Source organism: Aythya ferina, assembly GCF_964211825.1.
Source record: "Aythya ferina genome assembly, chromosome: 2".
In the NCBI taxonomy this organism is placed as follows: Eukaryota; Metazoa; Chordata; class Aves; order Anseriformes; family Anatidae; genus Aythya; species Aythya ferina.
In genome coordinates, this window is record NC_140297.1 from 120,335,679 (window position 1) to 120,353,305 (window position 17,627).

At 43.2% G+C, this 17,627-nt stretch overlaps 1 protein-coding gene across 1 annotated transcript in view; it reads left to right on the forward strand.

Moving 5' to 3' along the window:
- Positions 1-4,825: 4,825 nt before the first annotated feature.
- Positions 4,826-17,627, forward strand: part of XKR4 (XK related 4) — a 244,021-nt gene continuing 231,219 nt past the window's right edge. The window contains exon 1 of the mRNA XM_084507598.1: positions 4,826-5,687. Coding sequence (XP_084363724.1) covers positions 4,831-5,687 — 857 coding nt within the window. The 5' untranslated portion in view covers positions 4,826-4,830. The remainder of the gene's footprint in view (positions 5,688-17,627) is intronic.

A 17,627-nucleotide genomic window follows, 5' to 3' on the forward strand; every position in this document is an offset into this window, starting at 1 on the left:
ACATTGAATCTCCTCCTTTGCAGATCTTCTGAGGTAGGTGCAAATGGATTGGATTTTCATGACCTATATGTTACAAAGAACAGATCTATGTGTAAGAAATACATCTAGCGGTATGTTACAAAACTAAGTGATTTCTGAAACCAGTGAAGATTTCAGAGTATTTTTTGTAATTGTAAAATTGAACTAATATGTTAAAATACTTTATTCACCATCCTCAATTTTAAAGACAATTTTATAGTTCAAGAACATTTTTGTGTGAATCTACCTGTAGACCTATAAATAAAGTAATTTCAAGCTAAAACAAGCAAGCAATAATTGTTAATACTCAGTATTTTTAATAGTAATTTAATATTGATTTTCTAAATAATTTACCAATTTACCCATGTATTTCTGATTTGAGTTTTTGTTAATGTAATGAAATGCTAGTTTCATTGAAAGGAAATGTCTTCTTCCTTTCCAGTGAAGTAGCTATGTTATCAGAACATACAATGGTCTATGCCCCTTGTGAATGAGGCTATTTGGGGAAAAAGGCAATTAAATAGTTTAGTGTGTAAATATTAAAGTTACATTCTATATCACAGCTTCTACTGGCATTTGTGTAACCTAAACATAAATCTGGTGAAAACATCTGATACCTGTGATCATTTTGTAAAGTAGTTTTCCTTTGCCGATTCTAAAGTAATTGAGTTGCATGTTTGCATGCACATATGTGCCTGAGAAGCACTGCTTTAATATGGAATACTGCTTAAAGTCAAAAGTACGGGAGACATGCTACTGAAACTATGTCAGAGTGAATAAGTTAAAAAAATGGATGTTCATCAGACTCTCTGTCAGATCACTCCAGCTTTACATCATGCACAACAAGAAACAATGCAGGAAAAGGCATGTAAAACAGGTATAGGAAGGTAGAAAAGAAGGAGGAATGAAGGAACGAGGAGAGGGAGCAAATTTGCTAGCAGAATCACAAGATCTTCTGAAAGTCACCGACAAGCTCCTTATGACTTGGGACTTCATGTCCTTCTGAGGGAACCTTCCTGGGAGCAGTGCTCAGCAGGAGGAACCAAGCCCTGCCAGAACAGCAGTGTTCTGCACATTAACTTCATGACACAGACCTACTAAAACTGGTCTCCAAAAGACTGAGTCTGGTAAGAAATGCAGGCTTTTGTGCCAAAATACTGCCACAAGGTATTGTTCTAATGCTTCAGTTACTTTGAGCTAGAAGAAAATGCAGAAAGATTAAGCACCAAGCTGCATTTGCTAGAAGTGCTGCCCACTGAAAGAAAATAGATTTGGGAATAGTCTGGAATAAATATATGCAAAAAAAAAGTCATAGTTATAGAGAATAAAGATATTCTAATGGTGAAATGAGAGGACGACAAGAAGAGCTTGAGTATATTTTGGTAGGGCTTTCTTTGCTATGTAGCTAAAGAAGACTGTGAAAATGATAATGGTTGGGAATCTGGGAAAAAAAAAAAAAAAAAAAAAAGAGGGAAGATAAGAAGATTGGAGCCCAAAGTGTATTACCTGGACATTTAGGTTTGAGTTGATAACAGTCCACAATGAAAAGCAGAAAGAAAAAAAAAAAAAAAAAGTGTTCCTAAACACGACAAAGGTGGTTTATGGTTTCATATTTTAAGGGGGATTAAAAATAAATAAATAAATAAATAAAGTAAATGGCAGCTGCAATTCAGAAGAAGGCAGAAGCAGTACTTGTGATACCCATGAAAATGCTTTCTTCAAAGAAAGGTGGAGAAAAAGAAAGCCAAGAATAAAATGTGCTTCAGAGAAAAAAGTAGCTTTACATGAGAAATGGATGTGTCTGTACTTGAGTTAATGAAATATGTATTGATGTCTGTGATCACATTTTTGCCCTTCAATTATATTTCATAATTAATAATTTCTGAGGTTTAGCAACAACATTGGCTTGCTGAAGGCATGCTGGTTTGTACACTGTGTGTATACAAACTTTTCTGGCCCTGATACAGCTCCATAGAATCTATGCCAGCGTAACAAAGAGGAAATTTGTTTCTGTTTCTTGGAAGCAATTTCTTCAACACTTACATATTATTTGGGACCCTTTCCATTTGTTATCTTTTAAATTAGAAAACAAAACAGAAGACATTCCTCTGGAAGTATTAAACAGCCTTAAATTTAATTTAGGTTTAAATGTTCATCTACTGCACTGCTTTTGTTTTACAGAGAGATATTTTAAGCATGAAAAGCAGTGAGAAATAATATTATTCCACTCATAAATACCACAATAACTGAATCCAAGAGGAGAAAAAAAAAACACTAAGCAAACAAAATAACAGAAAAAAGGAGAGAGGAGAGGAGAGGAGAGGAGAGGAGAGGAGAGGAGAGGAGAGGAGAGGAGAGGAGAGGAGAGGAGAGGAGAGGAGAGGAGAGGAGAGGAGAGGAGAGGAGAGGAGAGGAGAGGAGAGGAGAGGAGAGGAGAGGAGAGGAGAGGAGAGGAGAGGAGAGGAGAGGAGAGGAGAGGAGAGGAGAGGAGAGGAAAATATCTGTTCACTATCTTCCCTCTCTCCCATCCCAACCATGTGAGGCTAGGGTTTCAGCTCCAACAGCACAGTTGTTCCCTCAGCAATCCCACATCACCCTATAACCTCCACTATAAACTTGTAACATCTTTTGGATGTGTATGTGTCAAGCAGACTGAATTAAAGTACCTTAAACGGCACATTAGAGCATTTTATTAAAGATGTAACAATAAACAGAATAACTTGGGAACTTGTTGATATTTATAAACCACCAACTTGCAGATAAATTAGCTTCAGTATTAAGCACCTTCTCAGCTGACTAGGGAATCTTAAGTGGATATATTATATTAAATATAGGTGCTGACTGAATTATTAAAATATACCTCTAGAAAGAAGCAATTTGCATTAAAAGTCTAAGGCAATAAAGATCATATGGACCATAATGAGAGTGAAATTAATGTGGGGTTACAAAAGGAACAGAAATAAAAGTACAGCTATACCACTGCAACAGAGATTGCAGAGCAAATGTATATTATTTAAGAACCATTATGTGATGATGTAATTAAAGATTCTTGTAATGTGTGGTAACATGCAAAAGAACAAGCAAAATTAGGCTTATGTGTGCTCTTCACCTTTCAAAGCCTGATTTCTGTGTGCTTAACACTCCTTGAATAATGCAGCAATGCATGCTGTAATCTTTTCTTGAAATCTGAGGCATGTATCAGTACAAGCTAATCTCCAGAAGGCAACTTTATACTTACTGTGCACATTCAAGAGTTAGAAGGCATAATTTTTAGCTGTCCATATAACTTCTCTTTAATTAATGAATTTGAAAGGGCTATATTTAGTCAGATATCTTAATGTAACCGTACCCTATCGTAGTCTCATTGGCATTCCCATTAAGATATTCCAGCAACGTGGTTGAACTATCTCACTGCTCTATTTTAAGGAGGGAGAGGGCATGCTTCTAAAATATTCCGCAGGCAAAAAGAAAAAAAAAAAAAAAAAAAAAAGAGGTAAATCAGTCGCTCATCCCGTACCTTTTGGGTACCCAAAATGAGCAGAAGGGCCGAGGGAAGGCAGCAGACGCTCTCCCCACCCACGGCCGCGGGGGATGATTTTGGGGACGGGAGGCTGCCGGCCTCCAGCACCGGGAACCCCCGAGGGGGAGGCTGCCCAGGGACAGCCCGGGGGTGCCGGCAGCTCCGCCCTGGGGGGCTCCTCGATTAAAAGGGATCTCTGCGGGCACCCCTGCTGCCGAGCCCCGGGGGGCGAGCTTTAAAGAGCAGCCTCGCTCCGGGGGCAACCGGGGCTGCGGGGAGGGGGCGGCGAAACGGTCCTGGGGGATTTTGCATGGGGAAGGGTGTGGGTAAAAACGGTGTGCATCAGATGGGTACGCATCAGATGGGTGTGCATCAAATGCGGTTTCTCCGGGTGGAGGAATAAAGCGGTGTCTCCTCACCTTCCCCCAAACGCCTCTAAGAAAGTGTGAGTCACGGCATAATTTGGGAATCGCACCTCTCCCGCTCTCATCTCGCCAACTTGCGGCAACTAGAGCAGCATTTCCGACGGGACGGGACGGGCAGGGGCAGGGGCTGCTCAGCACGGAGCTCGCCGGGCTCCCCGCGGACCCCCCATCCCCCGTCCTCGCCCCGACGGCACCGCGCCCCTCCCGTTACCCCGGGGCACGGCGCGCCCCGTTCCCACCCCGCCGCCCCCCGACCCTCCCGGAGGGGTCTCCTCAACCCTCCCCCGACTCCCCTTGGCTGCCCCGTGCCCTTCCCAGCCGGGCGGCGGCCGAGCGCCCCCTTCCCCTTCGCCGCCCCTGCGCCGGCGCCGGTGCCGGTGGCGGTCGGGGGGCGGCGGCGGGGGGGGGAGGAAGGATGAGGTCATCCTCTTCCTCGGCGTCAGTCAGCTGGGCGGCGGCGGCGGCGGGGCGGGCGGAGGCGGGCGGGGAGGCGGGGAGGGATGCTCGGCTCCGGGCAGCGCTGCCCTGCCCGCTCCCGGCTCGGGCAGAGCGCGGCGGCGGCGGCCCCGGTAGCGCCGGAGGAGGAGGAAGAGGAGGAGGAGGAGGAGAAGGAGGGGAAGGCGGCGGCGAAGGGGGGAGCGGGCTGAGCGCGGCTCGCCGCAGGCAGGCGGCGCTGCGGGCGCGGTCGGCGCGGAGGAGCCGCCCGCGGGCGCGGGGCGCGGAGCAGGGGCCGCGGGGAGCGGCGGGGCCGCGGCGGAGGGCGGGAGGCAGGAGGCAGGGGGAGGAGGAGGAGGAGCAGGGGGAGGCGCGGGATAAAGGAGCGCCCGGCGCTCCCGCTCGCTCTCCGGCGGGGCCGAGGGAGGCATCATGGCCGCGAAGTCGGACGGGCGGCGGAAGATGAAGAAGGGCGGCGAGGTGGCGTTCACGCCGCTGCAGAACTCGGAGCACTCGGGCTCCGTGCAGGCGCTGGCCCCGGGGCTGCCCGCCGGCTCCGGGCCGGGCGGCGGCAGCGACGACGACGAGGCGCCCGGGGGCGGCTGCTGCAGCGGCGGCGGCGGCGGCGGGGACGGCTCGGGCGGCGGCTCCCGCTGCTGCTGCTGCTGCTGCTGCGGCGGCGGCAGAGGAGGAGACGGCGGCGGGGGCGGCGGCGGGGGCTCGCGGGGCTCGGGCGGGGGCTCGTCCTCGCTGTGCCTGCGGCTGGGCAGGGAGCAGCGGCGCTACTCGCTGTGGGACTGCCTCTGGATCCTGGCCGCCCTGGCCGTGTACTTCGCGGACGTGGGCACCGACATCTGGCTGGCGGTCGACTACTACCTGCGGGGCCAGCGCTGGTGGTTCGGGCTCACGCTCTTCTTCGTGCTGCTGGGCTCCCTCTCCGTGCAGGTCTTCAGCTTCCGCTGGTTCGCGCACGACTTCAGCACGGAGGACAGCACCGCAGCCGCCGCCGCCGCCGCCGCCGCCGGGCACTGCCCCGGGGCTGAGAGCAAGCTGCTGGTGAGCAGCAGCTCGGCGGCCGCGGACATCGACGCCGCCCGGCCCTGCACGCCGCAGCGGCAGGCGTCCACCGCCAGCAAGAGCAACGCCACCAACAGCAGCAGCAGCGGCAGCAGCAACGCCGCCGGCAGCGGCCCCGCCGGCAACCGCGGCGGCAGGTCGGCGTCGTGCGCCTTCTGCGTCTGGCTCCTGCAGTCGCTCGTCCACATCCTGCAGCTCGGGCAGGTCTGGAGGTGAGCAGGAGCCGGGAAGGGGGCCGGGAGGGGGGCGGGAGAGCGGCCGGAGGCTGCCGGGGGTCCCTCCTGGGGCGTCCCGCCCCGTCGGGGGGCGCCGCGCCCGGCTGCAGGACCTGCGCGCCGGGACCCGTCGGAAGGTCCCGGGGAACCCGTGCGAGGAGTTAGTGAGGAAAAAAGGGAAAAGGGGAAGCATCCCGACACTACCCAGCCCTTGCGGCGTGCGTGGCCGCCGGCCGGGAACTTCACTGTCAGCAGCGCGGAGTTTCGGGAAGCGCCCGTGCACTCCCCCGGTGCGGGGTCTTGGCACGGTGTGGGTGGGCAAATGCCCTGCTCTGCGTCTGCTCCTTGCCAAGAATATGTGTTTGTACATAAGGGATGTAGCAGAGAATGCCTCCTCCATCAAACTTTTGAGCCGCTGCCGGCAAAAGCGCTAGCAAGCAATGGTGCGTGCTTCACCGAAAGGGTGTGCTCAGGTGGGCTGTGGAGGGCGCCTGCTGAAAAGGGAGATGACATCATAGTTTGCAAAAGTAACGCTTTCCTGGGTTTTAAGCACACTTCCAGTGAAGAATTTTATGGAGGGCAAATGCCCTGAAAATCCACTTCGTGCTGCCCAAGCAGGGCAGAGTTCAGTGTGTGTAGTGTATTAGGAGTTGAAGTTTCCATCTGAGACTGGAGCAGACAGGTGCTTGTTTTACTGCTCATCCAGCGGGGCAGGGCATTTAAGCAACAGTTGAAAGCACTTTGGGGGTTTCTGCTTCAATGGGTGGAAAGGAAATACCTCAAGTTTGCTTTGGAAACCCTGCTAGTTCAGAATTATTTCATTAGAGAGTTTAATTCGTTGTTACTCTAAATTTCTCTCCCTTGGATTCTTAATCTCATTCATAATCCCCGATGTGGTCAGGGACTGTCTTTTGCTCTGTGTTTGTGCAGCCCTGCTCTGTTTGTGGCCGTTAAGCGTCAAGTGCTACAAGGTAATAGACTGAAGTCCTTGGGGTGCCATAGCTGTCATCAACATTCAAGATTCTGAGGTTTATTGTAACAAGTAGAATTTTCTATGCCTGTGAAACTGACTTGAAGTTACTAATGTGCTTGTTACAAGGTATGGCACAACTGGAGTGGAAAAGGGATTTCTGAATGAAAAGCGATGCTTTGTTCTAGATCTTGCATGCTTGTAAACTCTTGTATGCTCTACCTCCATGGCTGAACCCAAGACAAATTTAGGACTTGCTGAATGAGATGGCTTTTATGTAATGTTTAGTGCCAGTTCTCTAGAGACAGAAGGGTAGATATAATGGCTCAAGTTGTACATACAAATTCATGTCAATATTCATCTGCATAAAATATAGTGTGTGTGACATGCTGAGTGACACAGAAGAGAGTTTAACAACTCACGTCATGACTCTGTGTTGGAAAACACAAAGAGAAGGGGGTTGGGTGGAGCAGGGTGTGATCAGCAGTATTGTACAGCAGTTCTGCCAGAGGAGGTGCCTGGGATTTACAGCTCTTCAGCTGCTTGCTTTTTGATGAAGCGCAATCTCTTTTAACATGAGATTTGCTCCTTGCAAGACTACCTAGTCCTCTGTATTTAAAGGTAGCTGAGCTTCTTTTAATCATGTATAGCTTTTCTTCATGTGTATGTGCAGTAGCATAAGACTACCAGAATATTAAATTGACAGAGCATGTTAGGACATTATTTATGTTTTAGCCTGTTATGCTCTTTATCTTCTTCTTTCAGTGAAATGGAGACATAGAATTGTTTTTTGTCAGTAATTTAGCAGTGCTTGTTTTTTTTTTTTTTTTTTTTTTTTTTTTTTTTTTCCAGAAATGTACAAATTATGTGGTCAATTGTATGCAGTCTTGCATATCAGTGCATCATAATTAATTAAAGTGACTTCATTTTAATTCCCTGGGTATATCCCTCATAAGGGAGATCCTTAGCAGCCGTCTGAAACCAATAATAAATATCAAAAAGGAGAGGTCATATCAATCTCTGAGAAACTCTGTGTTTAAACGAGGACTCAAAATTATCATGATTTGTGGAAAATAATTATGATTTTCTGGAAAATGGAGCGCACACGATTTGTAGTCCAAAACTTCTCTACAGTGTCACATCTGCACTGCCCCAAGCAAACAGCCCCATGAGAGTTTAGGCTGAAGGAAGATCAAGTGTATTTAGCCACACGTGTAACTCCTTCTCTGACATAGCTAAACAGACCTTGCTGGCTGCGTTAGCATCACAGTCCCCACAGGTGAGAAAAGCCCTGTTTTGCTTTGCTCTGTGCCCCCCTCAGTGTGTTTTCTCTCAGCTCTCAGTTTTCCCTTCTCTTTTTTTTTTTTTTTTTCTGTTGGCCTTGGTTAAATCTCTCCTATACCTATATTTAAGTTTCCTAGTGCTTATTGTATTGAAATAAACACAAGTGATGAATGACAGTGATATTTCTGTCATTTCTCTGTTGACAAAAGCCCTGGGTATGAGAGCTGAGGTTTGGGTGTTTAGTAGTTTTGCATGTGGGTAAGGATATCAAGGTATGTGAAGAGAGTTTTGTGCCATGTGAACATGGGTGCTCACTCTGGCTTTATTCAGCCTTTATTATCCCCTGTCTCCTCTTAAAGTGTTGAATCAATTCTTGAAGTATTCAGTTTCCTTTCATTTGTTTAAATGACAAAGATTTGGGGGGAGTTGTGTCAACAGTTTATTAAAGGAGGCCATTCTGAGGAGCACTGGGCACACTTGGCAATCCCAGTGTTCTTGGATTAAAAAAATTAGTTTAAAGATATGTCTTTAGTGTTTAGTTCTGTAGGCTGACTTTTAACAACTACAAAGCTTTTCCCTATTTTGCATTCAAGATTAATTTTTGTTTACAAATGTATTGAAAGCTGGATCATTGAAAATGATTGTGTGTTAATTTTAACTAAAATGTGCTAATGGGGATTGAATGAGGTCTTTAATGCAGCATGGAACAATACTGTAAGTAGGCAATCTAAAATTATTAAAACAAATTTTTGCTAGTGTGTAAAGAAGGGGAGCTGCAGCAACAGCTAAGCTGCAAATCAGTTCCGAATAAAAGTACCTTTTTTCTTTTGAAATTGGTATAATTTTTCCCTCTCAAATCATAGAATACTGAATTCTTCCATTTTGAAGAATAAGCACATAAATACCTTTTTTAAAATTTTCTTTTCAGAGGGGATGGATATCCACAGACTTCCCGAGAGCACTGTCCCTCAGTTAAAATTCCAGCAGAGTCTCTGAGGATTTGCCTGCCACAGCTGAGTGCAGACACGAGGCCTTTCTTGGCAGCTAATTTTGTAATAAAATATGATCACTGATGGTGAGATTTTCTGGTTTTTGAAAATGCATTGTGCCTTCAGAGATAGATACAGATACATTCCTTACTCATACTTCCAGTGTGTTCTGCTTTTCACCAATATATGGACATGAAAGACACATTGTGGAGCCCTGTTCTCCCCAAAATTTAATGAGAGATGTGGCTTTTTATTAGCAGACTCTGGGGAGTATAAAGAAGATACAATGCACAGGGTCTTTGTATTGCATTGTAAGGAAGTGAATGCTTTAATATCCCTCCCCAATTTATAGTCTGTAAGGACTTTGTGAATGTATGTGGGCCAGTAGGGTTCAGATAAACTATTGGCCTTTGAGCCTGGCATGAAAGAATGTAGACACTGCCCTTGAGCATCCCTTTGATACTCTGAGCTTCTCAGGCTTAGCCCTGGCTTTCAGATCTTGCTATATATCCTGGATAACAGGATAAGGTGACTGGATGCAAGAGATAATAGCTTTCATTTGGTTTTTGTAGAGATGGGTGGTTTCCTTAAGAGTTTTTTTTGTTTGTTTTTTTTTCCTTCCTAGATGAGATTCCTCTGGTCTGGCTGGGAGTTTAGGGGTCCATGAGTTGTGGAAATTGGGCAGACTGTAGGAGGATACTGGAGGAGTCAATTGTGCTCCTCTTGTGGTGTCTGGGTAGCAAGAAGTAGACCTCCGAGACAACTTTGTACCTTGAAGGGGAATGGTGTGAGCAGGCTGCCTAGGTATTCAGAGCACTCAGAGGTTGTCATTTTGTCTGAAAGGCTGCAGTCAAAGTGCCTGAGAGGCAACTGTCAAGTTTCTGTAGCCGGCAAGGCCAGAGGAAGGGTGAATCATTGGAAAGAGGAGGACTTTAAATTGTCCTTTAAATTTATTTCTGGGTAGCTGAGATGATAGTGAGATGGCTAAGTATATCCCTGTCAACAGAGTGAGGGGTTCTGGCTGAAATTTGGTAGCTGTGTGGGAACCCACACAGAGGAGGAGGCGGATAAGCCAGCTTAATCACTGACCCTTGCAGGTGTCGCTTGTTTGGGGCAGTTTATTCCAAAGTGGGTATGGTTCCATGGATCATAGAATCACAGAATGGCTTGGGTTGGAAGGGACATAACAGAACATCTAGTTGTAGCCCCCTTCCATGGGGAAAGATGCCACCCACTAGATCAGGTTGCCCTGGGCTTCATCCAACCTTAAACATCTCCAAGGATGGGGCATCCACAGCTTCTCTGGGCAATCTGTGTCAGTGCCTCAACACCCTCTGAGTGAAGAATTTCCTCCTAAAATTTCCTCCTCAGAAGTGGCCTGCATTGTGCATCCTCCTCTGCTCTCAGTTCTGTCTAAATATCTGCATCATCTTAATCTACAGCTGTATTTGTTTATGTGTAATTTTAAGAAATTGTTATCTTTGTTCTCCTTCCTGGTTCTTATTTGGAAAAATACAAAAACAAACAAATAAACCACGTTGCTGTAGGATTGTAGGTGTGATGCTGGATTCTGGAAGCAGGGTGAGCTGTAGTTCCTCTGGTACCCTGTGATGGCATTGTTCACAGAGAGGGATCATTTGCTAAAGAAATTTCATTATCTGCGCTCATAAGCTTCACCTCTACAATCAGCTGATGCTTTCACAATTTCAAAATATAAGGGAAATGGTGGCTGCATGATGTATGAGAAGTCCTTACAACTTTCTCAGGTACTCATTATTAATGTCTGGGCCCATAAGCTGGAACTGTGAACAGGTAGTTCAAATTAGGAAAAATATCGTTAGATTTTACATCAACCCACCTCCATCCCAATTTAGACTTGTTTGGTGTTTTTTTTTCCCCACTTTTTCTCTATCATGTAGTTTTGACACTTTTGTTCAGTAGTAATGTAGGAGCTTGGTGTAGTTAGATGGTCAATAATTCCAGCTGCCATTGGGCTTCACACTGAGATGTGATAATATCTCAATCTGACACCAGCTTTTCTAACTGTTTTGAAATCTGTCAGATAATTTGTCACATTGAGTCCAAATTTATGAGTCATAGCCATTTCCTAGACAAGATTATTGCATATCCTCCCCATCTGTGTCTTAGTAAAGTGAAATGCTACCACTCAGCAATACCATATTTCTTTTATTGAGTTACTGCAGTTCTTGACTGAAAGTCCTGCTGGCTAACTATTTTGCTTGCTGTGTCTCTATGATTCGGGAAAGGTGATGGACTGTCAGAAATAGGAATTAAGGTTTTTGTTATTTGTTATTTTCATTTTTCTGGAAACTAGGAGTAGAAGGTGCAGACTGCTTTCTAGGCGGCCTAGCTACATTTAAAGTTTCACTAATACGTGGAGCAGTATAAATATTTCATTCCTTTTTTTTTTTTTTTTTTCCCCCAAAGTCAGTGATATGCAGATGAAGGCTGTGAGGCTGTGCCTTTCATAATTTCTTTTCTTTTTTTTTTTTTTTTTTTGGAAACACAATTGTGAAGCTTTACTTACTATGTTCTTAAAAATCTCTTACAAGTCTGCATACAAATCAGATTTGGTATTCAGTTTATTCTAATAACCTAAGCTACATGTAAAAGATGCTGATGTACTTTAGAAGAAAGATACTCTACTTTAATAATTAACAAGGGTTCTCTCTATAGAGAATATTTATCACTTACATAAGTTTTCAGATTTTCAAAGGACTGCTTAGGCACTAAAATTTCTGATTGCTCAGTTGGCTTAGTAGGTGAACCAATATTTTATACAGAGGATGCTTTCTAGCAACTTAGAGATGAGAATAATTTATATTTGGCTTTTTCCAAAGAAGTGGAAAATCTATAACATTTTAAGGTTAGTGCTCCAGAGGATTTCATGTCACTATGTGTAGATGCTGTTCTAGAGTTCTCTATTGAGATGCAGGAATGTCTATATACACATGCCATGAATTCAAAGAAATGTTTTGTGTTATAATTTGTTCCTTGATGTTGTAATCTTGCAGAAAATTATTGCAACCAGATGAACTTTTCTGGCTAAAATTTCCTCTTGTTTAACTTCCATTAGGGAATGTATTTAGTGCTGCAAGGTCCAAATCCCCTTGGTAAAGAAAGAATGAGGAACATCACAGTTATCCTGCCCCCTATCTTCAGGTTATTTACGTTGGAGCCCACCTTGTCCAGAACAGTACTCTCTGTCAGCTGTGTTAGTCCTTAATATTTGTCCGTAAGGACTGACTAGCCTAGATACAAAAGTTCTAGTCAAATTAAAATGAAATCAATATCTATGTCACTTAACAATAGTAGCTTGTTCTCCCATCTCTCTCTTCCAATTAAGTAGCTTTTCATATACTGTGGGTTAATCACAACAGTGACTTAGTTTCAAGTAAACAGCTTGTTTGGGAGGGATTTATTGTACACAGACAAAATCAATAGTTCTTTTGCTTACATTTCAAGGTACAGTAGACATTTGTGGTTGCTAAAGTATGTTTACAAAGTAGTGCCATTTTTGTCCATTTTAGCACAACTGTCAGTTGTATACATTGTGTCAAGAAGACACATAGGAATAGAAGTGGCAAACAGGCTATAAAAAGAACTGTTTTGTGTTTTTTTTTTTTTTTTTTTTTTAAATGAAAGGAGGCTGATATGAAAGAGAGCATGAGATAGAATTGAGGCAGCATACAAAAGGAGATGAAAAGGCACAGGAATACCAGTTACTCCTTGGATGCTCTGTACCTAACTCCAGCTTATTTTCCTTCAACCACTGACCATCAGAGACCATCAGAATAATTTTAAAAGTGATTGCATGAGAGATTGTAGAAGGAGGCAGGAAATAAGAAGAGTTGTTTGGCTGGACAAACTCACCGAGAAAATGTTCTGTGCAATTTTAACTCTGATTGCAGCCAGTAGTCATCTGAAAAACAATAAATATAAGCATGAGGTATCAGTTTGCCATCCATTTACTGCAAAGAGAGTACTCTTAAGTGTTTTTGTGAATTTTAGAATTAAAATAAATATGCCTTGGGTATATATTTTTCCATGAGGTTTTACATGATTTTCCTAACAGCCATAACCTGAATTAGCATCTCCCTGTGATCTCTGAGTGTTGAAGTGATTCCTTATCATCCTTCCTCTCATTCTGTTTCCCTCCCAGAATGGCTGAAAAGAGAAGTAATTTATTTTTTTTCCTCAGATAAAATATTTGCTATACTACATTGTTATTTCCACTACTTTTCCTTTGCTACAACATGCTTGTGCTCTTCAACGTGTTCATGGCATAAGACTTGTGTGGTGAGCTATATAAATCTTCTTGATTGGCAGAGCTAATCAGTGGGGGTGGTTAATGCTATCAGTTACGAATGATTTGGTATCACGATTTGGAGCAAATGGAATGAGACTGTTTTGTGGGGTGTTTTCAGAGGAAGTTTGGCAGTCAATGATGTGGCAACAAAAGTAACTTCTTATTGTTCTAAAATTGGAAGGTGTGACTTAGGCAAGACTAATGTACCAAGGACCAGTACCAGCTGCTTCAGAGAAAGATGCAGATGTTTTATCATGAATAAAAAGTGAATTAACCTACAGATGGAAGAATGGTTTTCCTTATCCCTGTCAGCTGCTATCTATCAGATTGATTTCTGTCCTTAAGAATGAAGGTTAGTGGTGCCACTGTTTGCTACATTACTCACTATAATGGGATGTTTTCATGTAAACATCTAAATCTATTCTAGGGTCCTGCCAACTTCAGAGTAGTGTTTTTCTGTGTGTGGTGCCTAAGATCAGTTCCAGCAGGTCCAAGGAAAGTACCTTGTAATAGTGAGTACTAGACTTCAGTCCTCTATAGAGAGCCATATAACCTTACACTGAAAGCTTTGAGGTGTACACGCAGAGAAAAGAACAGGAAGACAACGTGCACATATTTTCATAGTTTAATATTGGTTAGTGTGAAACAATCAGCTTTGTCATAATAATTGTGTTGTCTTTACCTTAAAGAAGGTTATGGGAGGAGTTGTGTCGCTTCTTGTTTTTCATCTGCCCTAATCTTTATATTCTCACTTTGCATGGAAATCCTTCTGTGAGCCGGATCTAAGAGAGGACTTGTCACTGCAAAGCAGAATTTAGATGTTCTTTGAGGCAATAGACCTGAAAATATGATCTAGAAAATCGGGCTCAGCAGCCTTGTTAGGAAATTTCTTGAAGAACTTAACTACAATGGAGCATAACCTTTCACTTGAAAGAGTCCTTGAGGCTTGTATTTCTGCATTTTGGCTGTGCCGAGATTGCCCACACACAGCTTGAGTTCCTGTTTCTCATTTAAGTCCCTTGCAAACCAGGAACTAGGCTGAGTGGCACCAAAATCTCTTAGTGCATCCAGTTGTCAAGCATCGTTTAAACCTGCTTTAAGAGCAATGGTGAGCTCAGATCCCTGACAAGCATCACCAGATCTGCCTTATTTCAAGGTAGTACTGGAGAAATGTTCCTTATGATTAGAGTATTTGTTCAGGTTTTAGGAGATATGAGTCCACTGCCCTTTCCAGCTGTGAAGGCTCAGATGCTGTCTCTCAGAGTGCTTTCTCTACTGAGGCTTGGGAGTTGCTGGACGGGGACGTTTACTCTTCTTCGCACTGGAGCTGCATCATCATGCTGACAGAAATGTAATGCTCATGAGGCCAGAGAGGAAGAGTACAGTTCTGTGACCTAACACTTAAGGCCCTTAAATGGGACCAAATACAGATTTCCCTGTCTTTCTTTTATTGCTTAATTGATTTTAGTTGCCCACATTTTAACCTTCTATCTTTCCTATCCTAAATGTCTATGCTGACACTATTGCTGTTTGCAAACATTCCCTATGAAGAAAGGCTGAGAGACCTGGGTCTGTTCAGCTTGGAGTAAAGAAGACTGAGGGGATCTCATCAATGTGTATAAATACCTGAGGTGTGGGAGACAGAGGGATTTGGCCAACCTCCTTTCAGTGGTTTGTGTCACAACATGGAGCACAGGAAGTTCTGCACCAACATGAGAAAGAATTTCTTCACAGTGAGGGTGACAGAGCACTGGAACAGGCTGCCCATGGAGGTTGTGGAGTCTCCTTCTCTGGAGATATTAAAGGCCCGTCTGGATGCCTACCTGGGCAACCTGCCCTAAGGAACCTGCTTTGGCAGGGGGGTTGGACCCAATGATCTTTCAAGGTCCCTTCCAACCCCTACAATTCTGTGATTCTGTGATTTTGCGTGTATAGCATAGCCACAAACAAGAGCACTGTAGATATCCATGTGAGAAGTACCTGACTAGCTTATAGGAGCAGCTCTAGACAATTGAAATAGGCTGAGACAGTAGGATTGGTATATTCATTCTTTTCATCAACCTTTCTCTGTCATATACAGTCAACCTTAGAAAAAAGAGAAAAAGCATTTTTGATGTGTCACTCAGTAGCTGTTTCATCCTTTTTGACTGTGGTCTCGTGCAAAAGTAAATTAGACAGAAATATAAAAATGCTTGAGTCCCTGGTTCTTGCTCTGAGTTTCTTAAAAATGGATTTATTATTTTTTGTAGTTGATTTTTCTTAATGTAAGAAGCACAGTTTTATGCCTGAAATAGCATCTGAGCAATTCTGTGTCTTAGTTTCCCAACTTGTCTCCCAACTCACCAGAAGCTCCACAGCAAGTAGAACCCAAATTTTGCATCATGCATCAATCATGACGGTTGCATTTTTTTTTAACCTATCTAAATTTCAGAAATGGAAAACTATATCTCACTTTTACTTTACTTTTTATCTCAGTTTACTGAAGTGATGTTTATTATCTTTTTTTTTTTTAATGGGGGGAGGAGATTTAACATGCTTCAAATTGTCAGTCAAAAGTAGTCTATACGTCTGAAATTATTCCTTAGTCATTTAATATATATTTTCAATGTAGCTGCTATATTTTGAAGCTTAATTTTTATACAATATGTTGAGGTACTGATGGAAAATGATTGAGGTGAAAACTATTAAAAATAAATTATTTTTTCTATTAAAAGTAAAAAATTAACATTCAGTTAAAACATGCTTTAAGTTAAACATGTTCAAAACCTGAACAACTCTCCATAACAGACATCATCAGGGCATTTAAGCAAAAAAATAATATTTTAAGGATTTCTTTTCCCAAAGATTTTTACTTATTAAGCCCATAATATACTAAGTGACGTAAAAAAAAAAAAATTAAGTCCTTAACCTTCTTTTCTTAACTTACCTACTTTTGCTGCTCTAAGTTAGCTCATCAGCTTGTCTCTTATACTATTTTTATTACCTCTTAGTCTGCTTTTTAAACTGGATCCAATATGATAAGTTAAAAAGAGGCCTGAGTAAGAAGTGTTGGGAGTTTTTTGGGGGGCATAGAGAGGATGCTAGGATCAATTTCAGTCCAAAGCTTCCAAGCATTGGACATTTCTGCTTCAAAAACAGTGATATGTATGGGTGACAGCAGACAAATGAGGTGAGTGTAGTTCTCATTATCCTTTCTGGTAATAATGGTGGAAACTACATTTAATGTGGAATTATTGGAAAAAGCATAACTGTATACAAAGTTCATAGTATATTAAACAAAGATGTTCTGTAAGTAAAGACTGGGCAATTAAAGAAGATTTACCCAAGTGAAGCAAAATACAGTGCAGAGGATAATTAATGTGGCTGAGATAACTCAATAATAATGGCTTTGAACTTTTACAATAGTGCATTAATGCATGTGTCAGAAGGAGGGATTGCATTTACAATCAACAACCATTTGTTAGGATTTTTTTTACCACATAGGTTAATTAAGTACTTGTGATAACAGAATATGAAGATTACCTTACTGAACTAAGGGCTGTGCTTGGTCCTTAAGTATGCCATTCATTATTTTTCCTGTACCTAAAAATAGATTTTTTTAGATACGTGTTTTTTTTATAACCAGTCCTTATTCTGAAAATGTCACTTCTGTGGCAGAGCAATGCCATTAATAGTCAAATTGACTTAGAGAATTAATTAGCTATTGGCTTTTTTTGTTTGCATGGCTGCTCTGGAGGGCTGTTGGAAAAACTAGCAAAATTTTAAGACAAGCCACCCCACTGTCAGTTCCTAGGCTTTTCCCTGAAGAGAGAAGCAGAGCATGAAAGCTGAGGAGCTGAGAAGCTCAGAGGAGCTCTAGATAAAACAGACCTATTCCTTTGCCAGATAGGAGCTGTTATGTAGGTGCTGACAAGGAACTTGGACTTTTTTTATGAGTGTGTGGTGGTTTTAACTTCACCAAGTAGTCTCTCTAGAGGGAGCAACTGGTCTTATGACCAAGCTGTGATTTGGGTCATGGGAGGTTCTTCATGTGGGACTTGCTTCAGACAGTTCAGGGTAGGCCTTTAATCTTCGTGTCTCCTTTGTGTCTCCTTTTCTTTTCCTGTGCAATGTATTAATGGTTTCCAGTCTCACCTGTGCTGGTGAGGTAGTAAGCTCTTTGGAGGAAGGATTTCTTTCCATTCCTTCAGAAATTTTGTAGTACAGCAGAAGGCTGGTATTATTTGGAGTTTTTGGGATACTTCCGTAATGCAAGTAATGAGCAGTTGCTACTCCTTGTGGTTTAAGAACATGCTCAAAATAGAGCGGTGTTTCTGAACAGGTGCCTTTCCCAACTCCTCTTAAGTCAATTCCAGAGCTGGACT